Below are 24,402 nucleotides of genomic sequence, written 5' to 3'. Positions count from 1 at the left end.
AAATTCTGAACCCTTATCTGAAATTTGCTATGTGGAGAATGTGCCTGTACATATATTATGGAAGATACTGCCATAGAAAACTATTCAGTTCTCTGATGACAGCATTTTCTTTGCTGACATTCAATTTGTGTTGACATGGCTCAGATGTCACATAGGCTTTCATGTGGAAGTTAAAGAACTGGGAGCAGCAAAGGTGCCCTTAGACATAAAATGATAATTGCCCAACTAGAATCCAATTATCAGAACAGGAAACCAACCTCTGTCTATAGTTTAGTCCTGAGCAGTCAAGAACTTTAGGTGAAGAGTTGAAGAATCCATGACAAGCTTTCCATAAAGGGCATAAATATGTATGTGTGAGACCTAAAAAGGACTGGGGATTTTGGAGAGGACTGCAGACTAGCCTCTTGCCTACTGACCATGGGCCTTGGCATCTGAAGGGGCTCTATTCTCTGGGAGGTGTGTGTTTCCGGGAGATATGGACTTGAATTCAAAGTAAAACTACACACACCTCCCAAAGAAAGTCAATGTCACATTATGCCCAGTCAATATGAATGTGCACATTTATTGCACATTGGTTCTACAGTGGTTGGTTCTCACAACCATCTCATGTCTATGGGTACTTCTGCACACAGGTCCGCTCCTCTGTAAACTGATCTAAAAGGTTTACATCCTTCAGGGAAAAACACCTCTTTAATTGAGTTCACTGTTGTAGTATCTCCTCAATAGAGACAATCCAATGATTACCGAACTAGTTCCTCCATGATACACTAACCATCTCCCATACATCTTTTTTCAGGTTCCACATTAACTTTAAGTCATCGGTAACAAATGACATTGCTCTGCATTTCAATGTCCGCCTGAATGAGGGTGCGGTGGTGAGAAACAGCTTATTGGGAGGAAGCTGGGGTGGTGAGGAAAGGAGCGCTCCATTTAATCCCTTCATAGCTGGACAGTATTTTGATGTAAGTATTTCTACATTTGCATGGGAACGCCCTTAAAAAAATAGGTCCAGGCCAAGTAAATTTTTACTTATCATCCTTGCAGCATGCTATAAGCAAAGCTTTTCAATGTACTAGAAGTAATCTGATTGGCTGCTACAGATTTTGGCACTTTTCATTCCTTTGTTTTTCTTTTCACTGCCTTATTAGCCACTTGCCCTCCAGAGGATTTACCCCCCTTCCTGACCAGGCCATTTTTTGTGATACAGTGCTGCATTACTTTAACTGACAATTGCATGGTCATGCAATGCTGTACATAAATTACATTTATGTCTTTTTTACCCCCACAAATAGTGCTTTCTTTCAGTGTTATTTGATCACCTGTGTGGTTTTTATTTTTTGCGATATAAACAAAAAAAGACCGACAATTTTGGAAAAAAAACCCCAATATTTTTTACTTTTTGCTATTAAACATGTCCAGTAAAAAAAACTTTAAAAAATAAAATTTCTTCACAAAATTAGGCCAAAATGTATACTGCTTCATATCTTTGCTAAAAAAAATCCCAATATGTGTAAATTAATTGGTTTACGTGAAAGTTATTTTTTTATACTAGTAAAGGCGGCGATCAGCGACTTATAGCGGGATCCCGCCCCCCCTCACATCAGAGTCCCTCCTTCTTCACAAATAGCAAAGATTGATATTGTGCATCCTGGTCTGCCCCCCCTGCACCATGGAAAAAAATTGTGTTGTGTGGTGGATAGAGGCAAGGCACTGTGTAGCCATGCCAGCTTGGCACTGCCGATATTGTAGCCTGCCCCCCAGTCCCTCTACTTCCTGATACCAATATCGCACCCCAGCACCCCCTTAGATCTTGCCCTGGGCTTCATTCATTAGCAACCAAAAGAAACCAATAGACTTTAGTGTTCGAAAGTCAGACCAGTGAACAATTTATTTTGATTGGTTGCTATGAGCTTCTACAAGTAGAAAACCTTCCTAATCCATCCATTTATTTTGTATCCAATCAGGCCTTCCTTGAACTACGTACAGTACATGTTGGAGATTATATAGAAAGATTGTATTGTATTGTATATAGTCAACTTTGGACAGCAGCTTCTAAAACTACTCACATCTCTATTGACACGTATTATGTTTTCTTCTCCCAGATTTCTATCCGTACCGGCAATGGACGCTACAAGATATTTGTGAACGGACAGCAGTTCTGTGAATACTTCCACCGCTTCCCCAACCTGCCCATGATTGACACCCTGGAAATTGGAGGAAATGTCGTCTTGTCACTTGTACAGATTTAAAGAATGTACCCATTTTGTAGTGCACCATGCACCAAAATACGTTCAGCTGGTTAATATGTAAATTATATATTCTGACTAGGGAGACACACAGGTCAAATGTTATCTGGAGCCAATAAAAATACATTTCTCAAATAAAATGATTGCGTTATTTCTATTGCTTGAAATGTTGTTAAAGGAGTTGTGACAGACTGATAAAAAAATTAAACTAGTGATCTCTCTCTCAGGCAATGTCAGTATCAGGAGTAAGTACAAAGTATTTTTCTGTTCATTTTATTTTAATAAAATGTTAAAATAATTCATTCAAACATTTATACAGTGTGTGCAATATGGAATACAGTATATAATAACAATAAAATAGTTACTATTTATTGAAATATATAATGAAATTAGAAATGATCAATTAAATGTTGCCAGAAAGGAATAGGGAAGGGGGTAATAAGGTGATTGCAATTTCCTGTGGGAATACCAATTATTAATATTGAATATATTTAAAAATGTACAGTAGTTTCAACAAAACAGTTTTGTCATAATACATATAAAATTACAAAGGTGTTAGAGGGTAAAAAAAATACATCTGAATGATTAAAAATTGTTACCGATTTCATATTCAATTAAATAGTATTCAATTAAATTATATTCTTTTATATATATATACACTATAATCTTTCCAGTTTAATGTAATCCGACGTATGCTCTTTACAGTCTGAATGTGTAGTTAGTTTGTTCTCCAATATATGGGGTATCGTTTTTTTTCTAGTAAAAGGTTATTTCCTCATTCAAAATGTGGGAAAAAGTTTTCTTTTTTTTTAATCAATAGGCACCTCTTTTTAAGCAGGTCTAAAATATTATAAATATTGCTTCAAAATTCTTCGAAGGGTAACTAAAAATATATAACTATTATAAAGCAATTGTATATGTAATATATATTTTTAAGACATTTTCTGATGTAATGTTATTAATAATAACCTTTTATTTTAACTCATTAAATGCAATATGAGAACCTGGAGGCCTTCTATACACAGCTGCTACACAGAACTACCCCAGAAATGTAATTTCCTGCTTGTGCACTATGCCAGATGCGCCTTCTGCAGTAGGAATTATGTTTTTGGTGAGATATTTTAAAGGGTTGCAGACACTGCAGCTTTCCACATTGGAACACAGAAAGTGCATCAGCTGATTATATTGAACAACAGGCACTCCCATAGAGGAATCCGTATTCCAAGAACATGGTAGAACATACAGCTTTTTCTGAAGAACAGAAATAGGTAGGACTCTGCTCCAAAGTTTGAACAAAAGCAGACAAGGGCGCACTCTCATCGTGCATTACCGTGGTACACCACATATTTATTGTATAGACAAATAGATGTATACTCACAAACCAAAGGAAATTAAAAGCAGAATATGTAGTCCGCAATGACAGTCAGTACAATGCTGTGCCCTTAATAGGGATAATCTGACACGTTTCGGGAGACGAACCACCTTCCTCAGAGCCTGAGGAAGGGGGTTTGTCTCCCGAAACACGTCAGCTTATCCCTATTAAGGGCACAGCATTGTATTTAATTTCCTTTGGTTTGTGAGTATACATCTATTTGTCTATACAATAAATACGTGGTGTACCACGGTAATGCACAATGAGAGTGCGCCCTTGTCTGCTTTTGTTCATCAGTGTCCAGATTTCCCAATCTTTGAAGGGCAGCACCTCTCCGTTTGGCATTCTAAATTCCTTTTAGTCTGCATGAAGATTTGAGCGCTGGTTTCATTTGTCTGTCTCGGCTCCAAAGTTTGTTGAAATCTTTGCAACGTACACTGATCACATTGTTTTCTACTCAACAAAAGTGAAGTTACTCTTTAAGTTTAGGCCACGTGAACCATATATGCTTGTAGGTTCCCTGGTGTGAACAGCTCAAGAAGATGGAGAGGTCTCTGGATCATATTTGGCTACAGTCTTCAAAATGTAATACCTCCTAAACCTTATTTTATACTGAATTTCTAAGGCCTCATGCACACTGGATGTTTTTACAGCTGCTGTTTTGGGTGTCAGGCATTTTTTTCTACAGCCAGTAAACTCCTGGGAGTATGGTTTTGCTAATTACACTTAAAAATGCAAATACGTAAAAACACTTACATGCTTAAAAAAACTCTAATGCAAAAACACTAAAAACCGTAACAAAACTAACATTTTTAATATAGCATTCTGCATCTAATGCTACTGGTGTTTTTATAACATCCAGTGTGCATGAGGCCTTATACTTGTGAAATTAGATATTCTATATGGTAAAATACACTATCCTGTATTCTTCGCTTAATTAAACATTAGTATCCAAATTCCATTTTCACATTAGAAACTTTATTGTTAACTAATGCAAGCAAAATCATTTGATAATACTGTTATCTTGATGAAAATCAACTCCTTCTCAACATGTTAAAGCTTCTTCAGGAGTTGGCTGATGGAAATAATTTATCAAAAATTAGGAGTAAAACAGCAGCACTAACATCACAGAAGTAGAGGAGTGGTGCAAGCTCCCCATATAGCCCACAGCATCACTGAGGGGACTTCCCCCCAAAAAATGGGCTCACCAACCAGGGCAGGGATAGAATACTGGCATGATGTCAAATGATTATATAGGAGATAGATCTCACAGGCAGGAGCAAAGCTTTCCAAGGTCCGAGGAAGGATAAACAAGTTCAATCTCCAACTGTGTGCCTCTTGCCTCCAATCTAAGCTGGTGTCAGAGTGAGAGCAAGGCTTGGAGAATAGGGGAACTGAGATGCTGGTTCTCAAAGTTTCAGGGGGAAGGTAACAAGTTAACACAGCCAGCTTCCAGTTCATCCATTAAATGATTTCAATATATAGATGACCCCTTATGTCTTCATGGACCCCTAATCACTCAAATAGGTATTTGTGCAAAAGCCCGTTCAAAAGATCGACCTCTTGTTGGTCAAGAGCATTGTATTTTGGCTTTATGGTGAGGGTCGTCCTCATCACCTCACCTACTTTTCCTTTTTTATCAAAGGGGCAAGGATTGGTCAGTAACTCATACAACATAACACAAAATGAAAACCAGTCTGTAAGGGGGGCTACGATTGGCTGGATATTGGTGTCATATTGCACAAATCCCCACCCCGCTTTTTCTCGGATTGGATAGCTATCCACTGGTTGTTGATGGAACCCTTTGCATATTGTGTCATGCTCCTTGTCACGTCTATGATAGTGAGCTCTATCAAACCACAGCTTGGGGTTCCCCAGAGCGCGGAGTCTAAGCCCCAGCCTGCTTGTTCACCAGGGCCCCTGATGGTGGGGATGGACTTGGAGCAGGCTGGACCCCCAGGTACACCCAGCTGAGGTAGAAGAGGCCGCTAGCGGGAGCAGGGTACAATGGGAGTAGAGACAGGAGATCCAGTTGGCAATCCGAGGTCAGGACAGGCGGAAAACTAGCAATGTCAGCAACGAAGCCGGGGTCAGTACACGGGTAGACAATATAGGAGGAGTGTCAGGGACGAAGCCGGGGTCGGTACACGGGTAGACAATATAGGAGGAATGTCAGGGATGAAGCCGGGGTCGGTACACAGATATACTAAACGGATTCTCAGTAGACCACAGGGGAACTCCAACAACAACCATTGCTCAGGCAATGTGGCCCAGTCTGAGCACATCTTAAATAGACAGGCAGACAAGGAGGTGGGACAGGAAGTGATGGAAGGGAAGGACATAAAACCCAGGGAATAGCAGACAACGTCCATAGGTGAGCACAGAACACACATGTGAAGGAATCAAGGGCAGCATGGAGGTAAGAGTAAACACACAAGAGGCTGCAAGCTAACTTGTGACAGTACCCCCCCTCTTATGAGGTCTCCCAACTTTTTTAGGGCCAGGCTTAAGGGGAAACCTCTGATGAAACAATTCCACCAGACGGGGTGCAGAAACATCAGTAGAAGGAATCCAACACCTCTTCTCGGGACCATATCCCTTCCAGTCAATTAGATACAAGAGCTTCCCTCTGATGAACTTAGAATCCAAGATTTGCTTGACTTCTTACTGATCTGAAGTACTCGCTATTGAGGAAGAATGATGATGAGGATATGAAAATCTGTTGATGATATACGGTCTCAGAAGAGAAACATGGAAAACATTAGGGATTCTCAGATGTGAAGGGAGGCGGAGTTTGAAAGCAACAGGATTGACCTGGCGAAGGATGGTAAGGGGACCAATGAACCGAGCAGCAAATTTCATAAAGGGTACCCGTAAACAGATACTCTTGGTAGAGAGCCAAACCTTGTCACCCAGGAAATATTTGGGACTCTCCCGGTAATGACAATCAGCAGCTACTTTGTACTTAGAAGCTGACAGATGTAAGCTCTTGGAAACATTTGCCTCGGAAGGAGTAAGAATAGGAGAACATACGACAGGAAGCTGGGCTAGAGCAGACACCAAAAACCGGGATGAAGGGTCTGGTGTGGAGGCTGCCAGGGAGGGCACAGGGGTGGGCATGAAGGCTTTGATTTGTATAGTGGGCAAGACAGGCTGTGCAGAACAGGAACCTGGGGTAATACAAGGAACAGAGGGCACTGTAGGATGTATGTGGACAGGACAAGGGACAGAAGGCACGGTAGGGTGTAGGGGGGAAGGGCAGGGAACAGAGGGTTTAGTAGATACTAATGTGGAACCCATGGCTGGCTCCAAAGCTGCTGAAGGGAGTTTTGGGGTCTCAGCATGCAGGGCACATGAATCTGGGAACTCAGATGGTACAGAGGTCACAGATGTTGGAACCTCCACCCATCTGAAAGGTCGCGATACAGGAGCTATGAGCTGCAACATATGCAAAGGGACCGAAGATTTGGGCAGCAAAGAGAGCAAGGAACTAGAGGCGGACAGCACCGGAAGAGGGCCCGTAATAGGAGTAGGCAGAGGAGCAGCCTTACTACATGAAACATCTTGTAAGGTCTGGCAATGTTGAGGGAGCATCGGAGAGGTGGTGGCCACAGCCACGGGTACAGTGTGAGGTTGGCGGACAGCACAAGACTTAATTAGATGACCTTCAGCCCCACAGTAAAGGCATAGACCTAATCTTAGGCGACGCAATCGCCCTTGTGGAGTAAGGTGTGTTCGGCCTAACTGCATGGGCTCTTCAGACGTCAGTACTGTTACAGAGGTAAGTGGATCAGGGACTTTCTGGAAAACAGGAGCAAAAGAACCCACTGGAGGGCAACGTGGATGAGCCCTTTCTAGATCTTGCTCCTGGAAGCGGATATCGATCTGGATGCTAAGAGCAATCAAGTCATGCAGGGAGGAGGGTATGGTTCTCCCAGCTAGTTCATCCTTAATACGGTCTGCTAGACCCTGCCAAAAGGTTGCAGAGAGGGCTTCATTATTCCATGCCAGTTCCGAGGCTAAGGTGTGAAACAGAACTGCATATTGACCAACAGTCCTGCTACCTTGACGAAGCCGAAGAAGAGCTCCTGCAGTGGATGAAGTCCTGCCGGGCACATCGAACGTTTTCCGGAAAGCTTGCAGGAAGGCTGGGAGACTGGAGATAGTGTGGTCTTGACGCTCCCACAGTGGTGTGGCCCAAGCCAGTGCTTCACCTGAAAAGAAGGAGATCATGTATGCCACCTTGGAACGATCGGTAGGGAAATGATCGGCTGCTAATTCAAAATGAATCGAGCACTGATTGATGAAGCCTCGGCAGGCCTTAGGATCACCAGAGAAGTGAGACGGTGGAGGCAGCTGGAGTATCAAAGGACTGTGTTCCACTGGGGGAACAGTGGAAGATGGAGCAGCGGGAACCGGAGCAGAGGGTGAGGAAGTGGACGCAACCTGTAGCTGATCCAACCAGGAGGAGAGTTTCTGCAGACGGTGCATGATTTGTTCTTGGAAGGCCTGTTGGACCTCGACTCTCAGCGCCAAAGCCTGAAGTTGTTCCAGGACATGCTGTGGTGTCTCCGAAGAGCTCATGGCCTGAGCAAACTGTCATGTCTATGATAGTGCGCTCTATCAAACCACAGCTTGGGGTTCCCCAGGGCGCGGAGTCTAAGCCCCAGCCTGCTTGTTCACCAGGGCCCCTGATGGTGGGGATGGACTTGGAGCAGGCTGGAACCAGGTCATGGCCCCCAGGTACACCCAGCTGAGGTAGAAGAGGCCGCTAGCGGGAGCAGGGTACAATGGGAGTAGAGACAAGAGATCCAGTTGGCAATCCGAGGTCAGGACAGGCGGAACACTAGTGATGTCAGGAACGAAGCCAGGGTCGGTACACGGGTAGACAATATAGGAGGAATGTCAGGGACGAAGCCGGGGTCGGTACACAGATATATTAAACGGATTCTCAGTAGACCACAGGGGAGCTCCAACAACAACCGTTGCTCAGGCAATGTGGCCCAGTCTGAGCACATCTTAAATAGACAGGCAGACAAGGAGGTGGGACAGGAAGTGATGGAAGGGAAGGACATAAAACCCAGGGAATAGCAGACAACGTCCATAGGTGAGCACAGAACACACATGTGAAGGAATCAAGGGCAGCATGGAGGTAAGAGTAAACACACAAGAGGCTGCAAGCTAACTTGTGACACTCCTGGCCAGAGGCCCACTATTGACATCCCAGGCTATAGGCCTTAATATTTCTGAATACAGGAATGTCTACACATATATTATTCTCCATATTTCACTATAACTTCACAAGATTTCTGTGCCATTTGACATCACTTTTAACATACTAACAGATTTCTTCAGCGAGGAATGCCTACATGTAAGTTCTGCTCATACAGAAAGACATTCTGTAGTAGTCATTTCAGCCCAGAGCGCAAGCACATCTCTTTTAAGCCACCTTCCCTTTACTTCTCCATTCCTCCTAGGGAGCACAAAAGAGTTGGGACCACTTCTCCATGAATACTAAGTCCACAGCATTAGCTTCCACCATCTCGCTGCAGGACCCACACCTCAGGGTCAAGGTGCCTCTCTTTAGTATACCATTCCCTCGACCACTGTTCCTTCTATAGCTATGCCCAGCCGGGCACATTCCCAGATGGAATTCTTACTCCCAGGCTTCCATCTCTACTCACAAGTGATCTGTTTCATCTTCTTGGGACTTTAGTCGTGCAAAGGGCCCTTTAGATCAGCTCTGCAGGAGACTACATCTTAGCAGCTGTGAGGTGCTTGGCTCTCATGCCCCATCTGCCTCTGGCCCCTCCCACACTGACCTTTATATGGGTACTACATACACCCATGGCATCACCAAGAAGGGACTTCTCTAAAAGGGGAGCTAACACCCAATTACAACTTTCCCCTGAACATTCTGTAATGGGAGCAAGCAATGCAAGCTAACTCCACCTGCCAACAAGTCTGCGGTCTCATTGTAGAATAAACCTCATGGGACCTTAAGTGCTGCTTATCCCAATGTCCCAATCTTTCTGTATGTGTTTGCATTTCCAAAAACATTTTACACAGCAAGGCCAACTGTGTGATTTTTTTAATTAATTGTTCAATAAAACCTTTTCAAGCTTCAGGTCTCTATGGATGATGCCTTTTCCATGTGAGGACTGGATACCACAGAATATTTCCGCGGTGAAATGTCTTACCACCCAAGTCTCCAGGAATCTTCTCAGCAACCAGCTACTGGCTTCTGGTCAGCTCCATGACATAACACACGTAGCTGTTTGGAATACCGCATAGCCATGAATAAGGAGGGGGATTCATGTGACAGTTTTAGGATCCCATGCTCAATCATGAGCTGTTTATATCCTATCAGTGGCTTTTGTTTAATATTTTACGTCTACCTCTTCCCCTCGCACATGATCTGTTGCCAATTGGACTTTTCCAAAGTCCCCTATGGCATATACATTTCTCAGCTGTCATGGCAACCAGGTCTGTCCATTGGGGAATAAAGGACAGGCTGGAACCTGGTTTATCGTAATTTTTGCAAATCAGGTTGACAGGTTTAGGGACTGCAGCTATTAATTGCTCAGAAGGATCTTGGTCTTCTATCTCCTCTCCATTTATTTTGCATGTCTTTCCAGACCCCTGTTGCTGTTGAAATGGTCCTAAAAGTAAGCCAATCTCTCCCTTGGACTAGGCCCTCTTTGTACACTGGGTCTTGCAAAGTCTTTTAATGCAACAATGCTAACAACTGATTCACATGTAATATACATTTTCTCAAGGCTTTGAGTTTTTATATCTTTCCATTATCTTGCTGGTGAGAACTTTGATCATAGGGCCGAGCAGCAGAAGGTCTATTACACTGGCAGAAAAGGACAGTCATTGAACCTGCTTTCTGTATTGTAGTTCCATAGGAAAACTGTGTGCAGCTGATATGTGCATCTTTCATATAAAGACTTCCTAAAGGAATCCTGTATAAAGAGGAAAAAGGGAGCCACTACTGTGGATTTCCTTCCTCAAATACTAGTTTCCTGGCTGTGTCTGGCTTCAGTGTCTGAGCCACTGATCCAACATGCAGATTAGTATTCAGACTGAAAACCAGAACTTCTGATTTGTATATCTCTTCTGAATCAGTGACTCAAAAGGTATGAAAGTCCGTGGATCAACATAACAGCCAAGCAAACAGCACTTTCAAGAGGATAGTTTTTAGCAATGGCATCATCGTGGATTGCTCCCTGGGAACAACATATTTCCAGAAGCCTTAAAACAGGAGCCATGTGAAACACTCCCACCAAGAATGGGGTAGAAAGCCAAGCAATGACCATTGCCTGCTTATTGATTGTCCAAGGATCCATCCAAAGAAACACAAATAGGAATATCTAATCTAATCAATGCAAAAAAAAAGGAGACTTCCCCATAAAAATGGTCTTCTTCTGTGGGTTCCAGAAAATACAGTTTCATACAGCAGTGATCTCTGTCCCATTGGCAATTGAACCTTCAACTGTGGGGAGGCAACGTGTAAACTGTACTGCTGCAGCTCACAGCATAAAAAAAAAATTAGTTCTACACAACATGACTTTTGGCACTTTGGTGTTGATTGAAACTTCATTTAATTTAAAAAATACTGAAGCACAATTTATTGTCATTTTTTGTCAATATTTGTCACTTCCCATTTTGATTTCTTGTCTAAAAGCAGTGGCTTGTAAAACATCTGATCAAACCAATTTGTTTGATTGGATGCTTTTGGGGGTGCAGGAAAGATCCAGGATATATTAGGCCCCAAAGCTCTAAGTAAAGAGGACTTGCCACTGCCCATGCTATCACAAGGAATGATGTTCATCCATTGTTATAGCAATAATGTTCATTAAAAAAATTAAAGACAGTGTCAAAAAATAATTTTAAATAAAATAAATTATAAAATAAAAAAATATTTCAAGTGCCCCCCCCCCCCCCCCCGTGCTCACACGCAATTGTAAACGCATATGTAGGTCCCACACACATATGTAAACAGTGATTGTACATGAGGTATTACCGCAAACATCAGAGCAATAATTCTAGTACCAAACTTCCTGTTAATATTACAAAATATCTACAAAATTAGATGTACGTGCTCAGCATAAATCGGTACACTCCTTTTGAAAAGTAAAGTTTTAATCAATATCTCAATGAACACAAGAACATTTTTCTGAATTTTGACAAAACTGAGTTTTATAGAACATTTGTTTAGGTCATTTACATGGAAGTAAGGTAATAATAGAACTTAGATTTACTCAAATATGTTGATGCAAAAATGAATACACCCCAAAAAAAACTACTACATCTAGTATTTTGTATGACCTCCATGATTTGTAAGGACAGCACCAAGTCTTCTAATGGAATGAACAAGTTGGCGACATATTGCAACATCAATCTTTTTCCAATCTTCAAGAACGACCTCTTTTAGAGCCTGGATGCTGGATGGAGAGTGATGCTCAACTTGTCTCTTCAGAATTCTCCATAGGTGTTCCATTGGGTTCAGGTCAGGAGACATACTTGGCCACTGAATCACTTTCACCCGGTTCTTCTTCAAAAATGCAATAGTGGCCTTAGATGTGTGTTATGGATCATTGTCATGTTGGAAAAGTGCACGACGACCAAGGGCATGGAGTGATGGTAGCATCTTCTCTTTCAATATAGAGTAGTACATCTGTAAATTCATAATAACATCAATGAAATGTAGCTCCCCGACACCAGCAGCACTCATGCAGCCCCACAGAAGGACACTGCCATCACCATGTTTCACTGTAGGCACCATGCATTTTTCTTTGTACTCCTCACCTTTGTGACACCATACAGTTTTGAAGCCACTAGTTCCAAAAATAATTATCTTGGTCTCATCACTCGAGTCCCAGTAGTTTTCCTCTTTTTCAGCATGGGCCCTGGCAAATTTTAGGCAGGCTTTTTTGTGCTTGGGTTTTAGGAGAGGCTTCCTTCGTGGACGACATAGATGCATGCCATTCCTCTGCAGTGTACGCTGTATTGTGTCACGGGAAACAATCATCCCAGTTCGGCTTTCTATTTCTTTAGCTAAATGCAGTGAACTTGCAGGGCGATTTCCTTCAACCTTTCTCATCAGAAGACGCTCCTGTCGAGGTGTTAACTTTCATGGACGGCCTGGACGTCTCTGTGAGATGGTTGAAGTTCCATCTTTGGTACGTTTTTGTATCACTTTTGCTACAGTATTCTGACTGATAAAAGCTTTGCTGATCTTTTTGTACCCTTCACTTTTCTTGTGTAAAGAAATTTTCTTTCTCAGGCCTTGTGATATTTCTCTTCCATGTGGTGCCATTGCTGACAGCATGAAATGGGAAGGGTTTTCTTTGTTAAGTAACGCCCTTTTATAATCAATTGTCTGCTGGACACCTGTTTAATGAATAATTAGACTCCTCTGTAGCTGAATTCTTGTTAATTAAGTTTTTGTTGTCTAAAATTGTGCTTTGCTCCTAAGGCTTTCATTGGGGTGTATTCATTTTTGCAACATGGTCTTGAATGAATTTGTTAGGAAAAATACTTTTTTTGTGTGTGCAAATTAACAAATCTTGTTTGCAATCATTGGCCCGCATTTGTGGGAGTATTTTGTAGTATAGTGTCCCATAGAAAATGTTGATTCTGAAAGTATTTTTTTTGACAAATCTGTTGGGGTGTACTCATTTATGCTAGCACTGCATGTATATACAGTTGCTCAACAGGAACTGGTAATACAAAATTACCCATTTTATATAATGAACATTGAATTATGTTATACAATAGCTGTACATTCACAGATTTGTCCTCTGCTCTCCCCAATACAGAAGTGGACAGGACAAAAATTGTATCTTATACCTGCTCAGGTCTGTTCTCCATTCTCCATATGTCGGTGCCTAGAAAGGAAATTCATAAAGATGGTCTACCTCTAAATGGCCATTGGAGGGCAGTATAAGCCATTTTATCAGTTACACACATTACAATCACACCTAAAGAATGTGTCCAATGTCTGTACAGCCCAATGTTCAGACTGATGCAGCTTAACTTGACAAGCTCTATCATAAAGTGATATTAGTCAGCCTAAGATTTACATATATTGCTGTATGCTACAAAGGTTACATTTGATTACGATTCCCCTTTGTAAATGTACACGTAAATTAATCTTCAGACTTTGCTTGTTGACCTGTGACAGCATATTGTGAAGCCTAGTACACACGATCAGAAAATTGTATGAAAAATACCGCTTTTGAAGCGATCATATGATAATCTGATCACTCGCACACAGCTTTCGTCTGAAACTAATTGAAGGGACAGCACAGTGGCTAACAGGTTAGTACTTCCGCCTGGCAGTACTAGGTTCGTTGGTTCAAATCCCAACCACGGCACCACCTGCCTGGAGTTTGCATGTTCTCTCTGTGCCTGTGTGGGTTTCCTCTGGGTACTCCAGTTTCCTCCCACACTCCAAAGACATGCTGGTAGGTTAATTGGCTCCTGTCTAAATTGGCCCTAGTATGTATGAATGTGAGTTAGGGACCTTAGATTGTATGCCCCTTGAGGGTTAGGGACTGATGTGAATGTACAATATATATATATATATATATATATATATATATATATATATGTAAAGTGCTGCATACACTGACAGCACTACAGAAATACCTGTAATAAATAAAAATAATAAGGGACAAGCACAAAAAGTTTGCTCGTACGAGATTGGATCATCGATTTTCAGTAAATCAGTACAGTTTTCTTCCAAAAATACAATACAAATACAATACATTACTTCCGAATTTTCTGTCGTACAAGAATTTTCATATCTTTAGTAACCTCTTTACTTTCAATATGAGACTAGCATGCAAAAAAAAAAAAAAAAAAGGAAGATCATTCGTCCAATATTCTCACTGTGTTTGGGGCTTTTTAACGAATTGCAAACCATTGAAACAGATTCTAATAGACTGCTATTCAGGTTCAGGTGAACATCGCTGTGTGTGCCTGCTGCAGTTCTTGTATCTTACTCTGTGATAGCAAGCACTAAAGGCTGCTGCACCACTGCTAGTGAGAAGTTAAAGCTAGCCTTTACTTTGTTTAATCAGAGAAAATGAATGGGTTCACCTGATTGCCTGCCTGTCCCCTGCTGACACTTACCTTCACTCATTGTACCCCAAGAAAAAGCCCTCCTCCTGCCCTTATTTCACAGCTCCTGGGGCTCATAATTGGCCGTTTAGGCCAGTGGTTTCCAAACTGTGGCCCTTTGTTTGCTATTATCTGGCCCTTGGAGCACTACTTCATTCACTGACACCAACAAAGGGGCACAGTTCCTCCCAATGACACAAACAATGGGGCCCAATAACACCAGAGCTCCTGACTCAGGAGGACCATAGAACCTTCCAGAGGTTGGTAAGCAGGAAGGGGTGGAGACCAAATCTGCATGTTCATGGGAGTCCGGTCAATCCTAGATTTGGAGACCTGTTAGAGTGGTGGACTGGCCCATAAATATGGGAGAGTCAGGCAGACAGAAGAGTCCGGTGGAAGATGAAGTGCTGAGGAGGCTGTAGGTGCCTGGGAGGGGTCCCCTAGGTCTACGGGGGGCCAGGGGGGTGGCCTCCGGCTGGTTCGGGAGGATACATTCAGCAGTAAGGTGTGAATGGGATCGATACCTGGAGCAGCAAGGAGGAAAGAAGAGTGAGTACAGCAGCACTCTTTAGGATCTACAAGGAGAAAGTCTGCCACATGTAGCAAGCTTTCTAAGGACAGCACTGGGCTCAATCCTTTATCCTTGTCCCGGGAAATCTTCTGAGCAGCCAGGAGGGCTGGTAGTGTCTGCAGGCTGTGGAGCTGGGAGCAGTTCTACAGGGGGAGAGCAGACATCCCTGCATGTAGCTATGAGAAGCTAAGCTAATTTTTTGAGGGGCTGCTAGTTCCTCGCCCATAAAGGACAGCTGCTACTGATCTACAAGCACTGACAGCTTTCAGGAAAAGAACAGTCCAGGATCTGCCTTTGGAAGGAAGTGTTCCCCTTCCATTGATTCAAGCCAAACTAGGCATCCCATACTCCCTATATCCCTATCCAAGTTGGTTTCCCCTAATAAAACAGCAAAACCAAGCCCATGGACTGGTCATTGTCTTTGGATGCAAGTCTGTGTGAGAAATACCTGTTGCCTGGCTGTGCAGAGAGAGGCTTAGGGATACCCATTACACAGCGGCCCTCACTAGAGTAGCACTACATAAATATAGCATAACAGAAGGCAATATTTTGCTGCTTATTCTCTTCTTTTGCCAGATATGGTAACTGTATTTTAAATTGGTTTTCCCTAAAATAAACATAGAATCCCTTATCTGTCCCCTATGTGTAGTGAAACAAAGGTCTCCCATTGTCCAAACCAAAAACTACCCCAACGCCTCATTTTCTCAGGACTAGCCATGACTTCACATTTTACATCCCTCATGAAGGGAGGAACTAATAGGTTATCATTCTTATTCAGATATTATTACTTTTACGCGGAGGGCCCAGGCCGCAGACAGATGTCACATTTTATTTTACCTTGGGATATATCTTTACGTAACAACATAGAAATGTGAACTTCTGTAGATAAAACAAGATCATTGACAATACATTCCTTAGTAAAGGAAGCAAAGGGCAATGGATGGGCACTAAAAGTTCTGCAAGACAACATAAGTAAAAACCTCATTACAAAAATGACTTGAACTTGCCTTTCTTTATTAGACTTTTTGACACATTTAAAGAATTTCAGTACAAAACCTACAACATAACCTCTGATGATCTAATAAATACTCTTTATTTAATTTGCATGATATTTGCAACCGTTTACTCACATGCTCACTCATGTATCATGTTTTATTTAACAACCTAGTGCAAAGAGATATTGTGTGCATGGCCGGATCTAGGGGAGCACTGAGTTGTGCCCCCCCCAAAGCCAACCCTTACCTGCCACTATACTGCCCTAACCTGCCACTATGCTGCTTTAATCTGACACTATACCTCCCTAATCTGATACTTTACTGCCCTAGTTTGACACTATATTGTCCTTGACTGACAATATACTGATCACAGTTATCGGTTGTGTGGGGAGGAGGAGCTCTGCTTCTTGTGCCCAGGCTGTTTGCAGTGCAGGGATGGGAGAAGAAGTTGTGCCCTATCCTCAGCCCTGCCAGCAGTGACCCCTGTCTTCTGCCCTCCCAGGACTGACCCCTGTTGCCTGCCCTGCTGACCTCATATCCTCTGCCCCCTGACATTTTTTACTGCACCCCCACATTAGACAGGCTAGATCTGGCCCTGATTGTGTGCTTAAAGTAAAGCTCAACTAGTATCAGAGATGTCCTGGTCAGGAGCATTTCAAAGGTCCTAATAGACCAGGAGACACAAATTAAAATGTTGAGCGGTTGGTAGAATACCATGATGACCTCTCTGGACCAAATCTAAGACTACCAACCATTCAGCATCCTTTTAACGGAACAAAATTGAATCTGTCAAAAATTGTGATGTGACATTATGATGACAAAATATATAATAGATGGATTGAAAGTATATAAATTATACAATTTGCAAATTAAACAATGTTCCAAAACTGTATGATGCATAGAACGTCTGATCTTCATATCTGGAAGGAGACCTGGGGCACTCAGTAGAAGACCTGCTTTGGGTGCCAGAGTCCAGTAATGCCTTAGTCCTTCTCTAGCTCAAGAGTTGTGTTCAAATAGGGGTGAATATTCTGCCAAAATTACTGCAAAGGGACCCAAATGGACAAGGAAACCCATCAAGGATAAAAAGGAAGTAGGTTGTCAAGATGAAAGAGGAGTCATTTTGACTTACTGTATCTGTTGATTGGGTGCATCTACTAAGGGGACTCAACTGTTTTTAAAAAGCACGTTAAGTTTTGGAAGAAATATGCCATAAAATCGGTAGCTAAATGAGGTCAGCGCTGTCCTTGTTTTCAAGGTTTTCTGATATTTTGCAATGGTGATGTTAGGCTCCATCTCAGCTGCTGATTGAAGAGGACCTGAACTCTGGAAAATGTAAATGGGAAAAGGCAGGCAGACGGGAAATAACTAATCACCAGTATTGCCTGTGGTCTCCCTGCAGCTAAACGTTTCTTGCAGGGCTGACTTACCATGCCTGTGTTTCTGTGTGAAGGTGGCCATCTTGGTAGATTCAGGACTTTGACTCCTTGTGTTAACGCTACCCTCCCCAATGACTGATGATTTGATGACTAAAGGTGGAGGAGCAATCAAGCAGCAAGCAGAGAAGTTCAGAAGGCACATATCAACAGAATGAATGAAGCAGACATAGGACGAGCCTTACACTGAAGCCTTCTCTCTAGCAAGGAGAACAGTGAGCCCTGAACAGTAGTGACATCACCACATCTCACTCTAAATCTCTGGAACTAGTGGTCAGAGGCTTAGATTTCATAGCGCTAGGAGGTTCAAGTGCACTGCTATTTTTTCCCTTCTTCATTTCCTTTTTTTAAGGGAATTTAAGAGTAAATGTACAATTTTAGGGTACTGTTTGGTCACAATTAATTTTTTAGATGTTCCCAATAACATAGCAAATCTTTATTGTTGGAGTTCAGGTCCACTTTAATGTGTAATTCCAGTCGAAACCGAACTAAGCTTAAATCTACTCCTACCCCCATTCTATCTACCCTGTAAAATGAAAGATGTGTATTCTTACTTATTCAAAAGTCGTTCTGGTGTGGTCAAATGATCTCTCCAGAGGCAGCTAAAGTCTACAGAAGAGAGCAGTGAAAACGGCTGCAGAGCCTGTGTGGTGACGTCACCTATAGGCTTACTATGGGACATCTTTTGTCAGCTGTCCTTCCTCTACACTGAAGCCAGTGCTGGAAGGTTAGTCATGTGGCCGTACCTGAGTGACTTCAGAATAGGGAAGTATAGACTGAATGGCAGAGGGAGTAGACTTTAGCTTAGTTAAGTTTTGACTTGAATTACGCTTTAAGTTCTGGTCACCTGCACATATCTTTTGTTGGATGCAAAACTGTTTTCGAAGCACCTAGGGACCACCAAACATAGACTCACTGTCCCCTGCTAATATACAGAGCTCTAGTGTCTCTAAATAAAATGCGACCCTTGGAGGATCACCTGCAGAATACATGGATGGGCCAAAGCCCAGTGTTGGAGCTATAATTGATGAAAGCATACAGAATAAGAAGATTTGGAGGCATTGCTATACTTTTACAGCTAACAAAGGTTATACAGTGAAGGAAATAAGTATTTGATCCCCTGCTGATTTTGAATGTTTGCCCACTTACAAAGAAATGATCAGTCTAAAAATCGAATGGTAGGTGTATTGTAACACTGAGACAGAATAGCAACAAAACATTCAAAAGAAATGCATGTCTAACAAATTTTGCACTGATTTGCATGTTCATGAGGGAAATAAGTATTTGATCCCCTTCACAAAACATGACTTAGTACTTGGTGTCAAATCCCTTGTTGGCAATCACAGAGGTCAGACGTTTCCTGTAGTTGGCCACCAGGTTTGAGCACATCTCAGGAGGGATTTTGGCCCACTCCTCTTGGCAGATCCTCTCCAAGTCATTAAGGTTTGGTTGGCTGACGTTTGGCAACTCGAACTTTCAGTTCCTTCTACAGATTTTCAATTGGATTAAGGTCTGGAGACTTGCTAGGCCACTCTAGAACCTTAATGTGATTCTTCTTGAGCCACTCCTTTGTTGCCTTGGCATGTGGCTTTGAGTGGGCAAACATTCAAAATCAGCAGGGGATCAAATACTTATTTCCTTCACTGTATGCAAGCTAGAACTGGCTGTCGCCCCATACAAGTATACGAGAATGCAAAAGCAGCTTGAAGCTGGTCAAATACCGGACAACCGCACCTGCAATGAAGGGTGTCAGAAGCAGGCTACATTTGCCCATTGAAACCCCGTAAACACAGGCCCTAAATGTGTACTACCAAAATATACTAAAACCCCCATCACTGAGCGATTCAAATGCAGTGCCTACCTTCACAGTTCTCTCCCACCCTATTTGTTTCTGCTTAAATAAAGCTGTGCTTTAAGTGCTGTGGCATGAAGCATTGGGTCTACTGGTGTTGGGAATCATAGGCAAGAGTTAGGAATCATAGGCAAACAGGCAGCTATACTTTTACCCACAACAAATTGTTAACAGACTCTGGCAAGGTGGCACCATTACAAGAGGCCAAGCTCAAGCATAAGGTAAGGGCAACGTCAAAGGGGTCCCTAGCTTGTTCTTTAAAACAGAGCTTGTGCAAGCTTAGACCCCCAATCAATTCAGAATGCATTGCTTGTAGGCTATAGAAAATTGATTCCTGATTGGCTTCTACAGCTGGCTGACATGAGGTTATTAAAATAAAACTTTACTTATTTACCTGACCGATTACAGTTTGTCTCTCTAGCTAACAGCCTCTGTAAATATGCAGTCACTCTCAGCTCACCGTATTTAGGATGGGGGTGCTGCATTCAATGCACTGTGTAATTGTTATAATCAATACCTGTGACAGGAGTCACTTTGGGTGGGGGGCCCATGAAACCCAGCTCAATTTGGAGAGGTGGGGAGAACCCTGTCTCAGCTCCCCATATCCCTATTATGTGTAAGTCACCCTGTGCCTGTTAGGGGTACAAGGAGATCTGTCCTAATATTGTGTAGACATGTCTAGGAGATAGGTGGGGTGGGGGTTGTGAATTGTTTGGTGTTGTGTGGCTGCCTCCATTGTTCTATTGTGTGTCTTGTTTGGGAGGAAACTATTATGGAATGTATTTGTTTATGAGTATTAGCTTAGTGGTGGGTTGTCTCCAGCAGCCCTCCCTCCTGATGGAACTGTCTGCTGGAGTGAAGTTTGAATACCTGTGTGTCTCTTGTTACTAAATGTAGATAGCCCCACCCTGTGACATTATGCAGGGAGGGGGGATTTGTCCCTTGAGTGTCTATATCTTGTATCTGTGTTCAAATAAACTAGTCTACTTTCTGGCTTACTTCAAATCTGTGGTGTCTGTTGTCGGTGTTCAGACGGGGACGCGGTATTCTAACTGAAGTACTCAGAGCAGGCTGGGACAGTTCCCTTACAATACCTAAGACCAGGGTGTATAGCAAGACTCATTCATAAAGTCACTCTCTTTTTCTTTTACCTCATTCATGATTTTTGACATGCACATTCATAGATCTAAGCATATTTTATCCATTAAATTATACCTTCACAAACCAACACACAAACTGACTAGCTTTTTGTCTGCATAAATTATATACATTCTCAAGTAGATGCCAATGTACAATATATACACTGAAGACTCTCTCCTGGGTGAGCTACATCAATACCATTGTCTGTCTCTGACCAATCCTTGCCCACTGGAACATAGATGATTGAAGTGTGGGTACGGTCTTCATCTCCTATGCTTCTCATCTCAATATAGCATATTTCAAATGTCCGGAGTGTCTCTCCTAAAAGTCTTTGCATATCACTCCATGTCTGGTTATATGGGTGGTGGTCCATTAACATAGGAGAGCATCAAAGTCCAAGAAAATCGCTGTGAAGGACATCTTGTATGGCTTAATGGAAAGATGAATAGTGATCCACACAGGAGGAGGAACACAAGGGACAAAAGGGTCAAGCACTTGATTGAAAACCACAGTGAACCTGAACATCCATAGGAAGATTTGTAAGACTTCAAATTGGCTGTGTCATCCCTGAGAAGACAAGAAGAGACCTAGAGATTACAGCCTGGTAGAGACATGCATACTACTGCAACCACTGTTTTATCAACTTGGCTTCATTCCTAATAAGGATCAGTAAAGAGGAATGGTTAGGAGCATGGTTAGAATGTAGTATTCATGTACAATAAAACAGTACAGACTTGTGAGAATCAGATGTGGACCATCCAAAAAGCAACCTAGGCAGGAGCCAGTGTCCAATTGGCTCAGCAAAAATCTTAGAGAGTAAGTTTGCCTATTCCAAAAAAACGAAAAGATGAACTAACACCGTTCACCTTCCCCATCCTCTCTGGTACCCTTACCTTTGTGGATGATGAGCTGTCATTGCCCACTCCAGGAGTGAAGTGGTCTGGGTATTTGTCCACTCTTCTGCCCCTCCTGTGCAGCACTTCCAGGACAGTTTAGAGCAATTCGGAATGATTAATGCCAGCCCTATCATCACTCTGATCTGTCCTGGAAATGCTGTAGAAATAGGAGGGAGCAGAGTGAGGATTTCAGCAGTCTGGGCACTGATACCTTAGTACCCAGCGACTGTGGGTGGGGGGGGGGGTGTATGGTGTTAGTTCGCCTTTAAATTTTTTCTGAAAAGCCAAGTTAACCCTTTAATGCTCTTTAAAGCTTTAACAAAACTGTGGTGGTCCCTGTGAGCCTACTGACTTTGACTCAGCAGACGGAGGAACGGTGTTGGACCTCTGCAGAGAGATCACAGCTTCCCCTAAGAGAGCAGGGGTTCCACTCTGTGCTTCTACTCTGTGGCAGCTTTTCAGGCTGTGGCTGTTTTAGAAATATAACAAACTGGAATGAGAGTTCAGCTTGTATTTAGGCTGTTATTTCCTGAAACATGTCAGAACAAAATGACATCACGAGCCATTAAACTAGAATGAAGGGCCTTCTCACCCAATATCCATGAGAATGGACACATCTTGTCTTGCAGGCTGAGGCTTCCTTTTAACCACCTGTGACAAAAAGAACAGCAATTAGAGGGAAAAAAACAACGGCTGTAGTATGTGCCTAGTACATATCCTAGACTTTAGATCATAATGTACCACCATTGCTAACCACACTGATCACAGTTTGCAGCATTGTCTCTGCAGGCTATGTATATAATCTACAATACTACTTAACCCCTGGTTCACATCTGTGCAGGTGGTGCCGCTGCGGGACCCACACAAATACCTAAAGCCGCACCACCCACACAGAGGAATGCGGGACCCACACGGGTGCCATTAATTGTAATGGCACGCCGCCCCCACTGGAAATTGCAACCGTACTGGGAACCTCGGATCCCGTGCGGGCTGCGATTTCCCAAATAGCGCACGGACTTCTTTCTTCCCTGTCCTGCGGAACAAGAGTCCAATCAAATGAATGGGTTCTCATGCCCGCGTAAATTGCGGTCCGCACGGTCACACATTTGTGAACCAGGGGTAAAACAGAACTAAACCCTGCTATCGTTTTCAGCCAAGGAAGCTGTCATTTTGGCCTCTGTTTGATCTGCAACTGCTATGATGCTGCACATGTGATAACTTATATCTCCACCATTTGATGGTTTGATAGTTTGGTTGAGAGCACACGAAAATGTGACAGTTAGCTTTCCCAGCATGTCGGGTATTTACCTGTTTTTTGAAATGGTTAAATCAGTGAGTTTAGTTCTGCTTTAAATGTATATGTCCACCCAAAGCTTTTTTTTTTTTTTTTTATTTTATTTTGGATAGAAAGATTAGCGCCCCTCTTTAGTTGTACTGCTATCTAAGGCTCTGTTAGAGAGATATGAAGAAAGAGAATAGTTTTTGTAAAGTTTAATGCATTGATCCATAACTACAAAGGGCAGTATTAGGCTCCATGTACACGGGGTGTTTTAATAACGCTGGTAAAATTAGCTGTGTAAAGTCACATGAGATTTGCAGCATTTTTTAGTGTTTTTGTATTACAGTTGTTTTGCCACTTTTTTTGCATTTGCGGTTTTTAGCATTTTTTAGAGTTTTATTTGACCCTCCCCCCTCCAAAAAAAAATTTTGTTTTGGTCAAAAAAGTAAAAAAAAATACTGGCTTGCCACAATTTACCGCATTTTTCAGCGTTAGAGCGTTTTTACAGCTAAAAATCTCTAGAAACTCACTAGTTCTGGGTTTTTTTACCAGCCAAAAAATGCCCTTGCCAGAAAACGTTGATTACAGTCTATGTGTACATGGACATAGGATAACATGCTGGGGAGTTTACTAGCTGTAGAAAAAAAAGTCAAAAGCCCAAAACAGCTGCTGTAAAAATGTCCAGTGTGCATGAGGACTTACTGGCCAACAGCAAGGTTTTGGAGGCCAGAAGGGCAGAACTGCTTGCGATGATATCAGGAGTACTGGAATTTGCAGACTATATGACACTTCCTATGTCACCCATAATTATTTATCAGTTTGCCACCTACCTGAGTCACCTTCTTTTTCCTCCCCTGTCTTCTCCTCTGCCCAGGGATGTTGTGTTGTATGTGGTGGTCAGTCACCTGGGTATTAGAGGCAACTGGTCCTCTCTGATCAGACATAGTGCAGTCATATCTCGGTGCATGCAGGGGACTATCTGTCCTGTGTCCTGAATCTGGTGAGTCTACAGGGAGAAAAATTAGAATAAGGACAGATCATACATTTATTATGGTGACTTTGAGTGGTTATATTATATAGCCGCAGTTGTCAATCACCGGGTCCCAGCCAGTGATTACCCGCCGGCTCCTGGTGATCACTGAGCATCTATGACAAACAGTTCTCCTCCCTGTCAGCTTGAACACACTTCAGCACCAAAACATCATCCCCTAGTAAAACACTCCCAGCACACAGTTAACCCTTTGATCGCCCCTCATGTCAACTCCTTCCTGCCCACTGCCATTAGTACAGTGTCAGTGCTTTTTTTTTTTTTAGCACTGATCACTGTATTGATGTCGCTGTGGATGTCAATGGCACCAAGTCAGTTCCCTCCCAGTGTCAGAATGTCTGCCACAGTCCCGCTATAAGTCACAGATCGCCGCCATTGCTAGTAGAAAAAAAATTTCAGTATCTATACCGCCATTTGTAAAAGCTATAACTTTC

At 42.5% G+C, this 24,402-nt stretch overlaps 2 protein-coding genes across 2 annotated transcripts in view; one reads left to right on the top strand and one right to left on the bottom strand.

The window, feature by feature from the left end:
- The window catches only part of LOC149440701 (galectin-4-like), a 36,441-nt gene extending 34,055 nt beyond the window's left edge, over positions 1 to 2,386 (top strand). The window contains exons 9-10 of the mRNA XM_089658202.1: positions 797 to 962; positions 2,103 to 2,386. Of these exons, the coding sequence (XP_089514328.1) occupies positions 797 to 962; positions 2,103 to 2,249 (313 nt within the window). The 3' untranslated portion in view covers positions 2,250 to 2,386. The remainder of the gene's footprint in view (positions 1 to 796; positions 963 to 2,102) is intronic.
- A 13,929-nt stretch (positions 2,387 to 16,315) lies between these two features.
- Positions 16,316 to 24,402, bottom strand: part of LOC149440700 (uncharacterized) — a 129,578-nt gene continuing 121,491 nt past the window's right edge. Inside the window, exons 10-12 of the mRNA XM_089658201.1 lie at positions 23,751 to 23,926; positions 22,234 to 22,292; positions 16,316 to 21,312 (exon numbers count right to left, since the gene is read on the bottom strand). Of these exons, the coding sequence (XP_089514327.1) occupies positions 21,099 to 21,312; positions 22,234 to 22,292; positions 23,751 to 23,926 (449 nt within the window). The 3' untranslated portion in view covers positions 16,316 to 21,098. The remainder of the gene's footprint in view (positions 21,313 to 22,233; positions 22,293 to 23,750; positions 23,927 to 24,402) is intronic.

The sequence above is a fragment of the Staurois parvus genome, unplaced genomic scaffold (genome assembly GCF_062004578.1).
Source record: "Staurois parvus isolate SC_StPar_1 unplaced genomic scaffold, SC_StPar_1.0 ptg001058l, whole genome shotgun sequence".
NCBI lineage: Eukaryota > Metazoa > Chordata > Amphibia > Anura > Ranidae > Staurois > Staurois parvus.
Note: the sequence above shows the minus strand (reverse complement) of the source record. Positions and strands in the feature narration are given on the sequence as shown.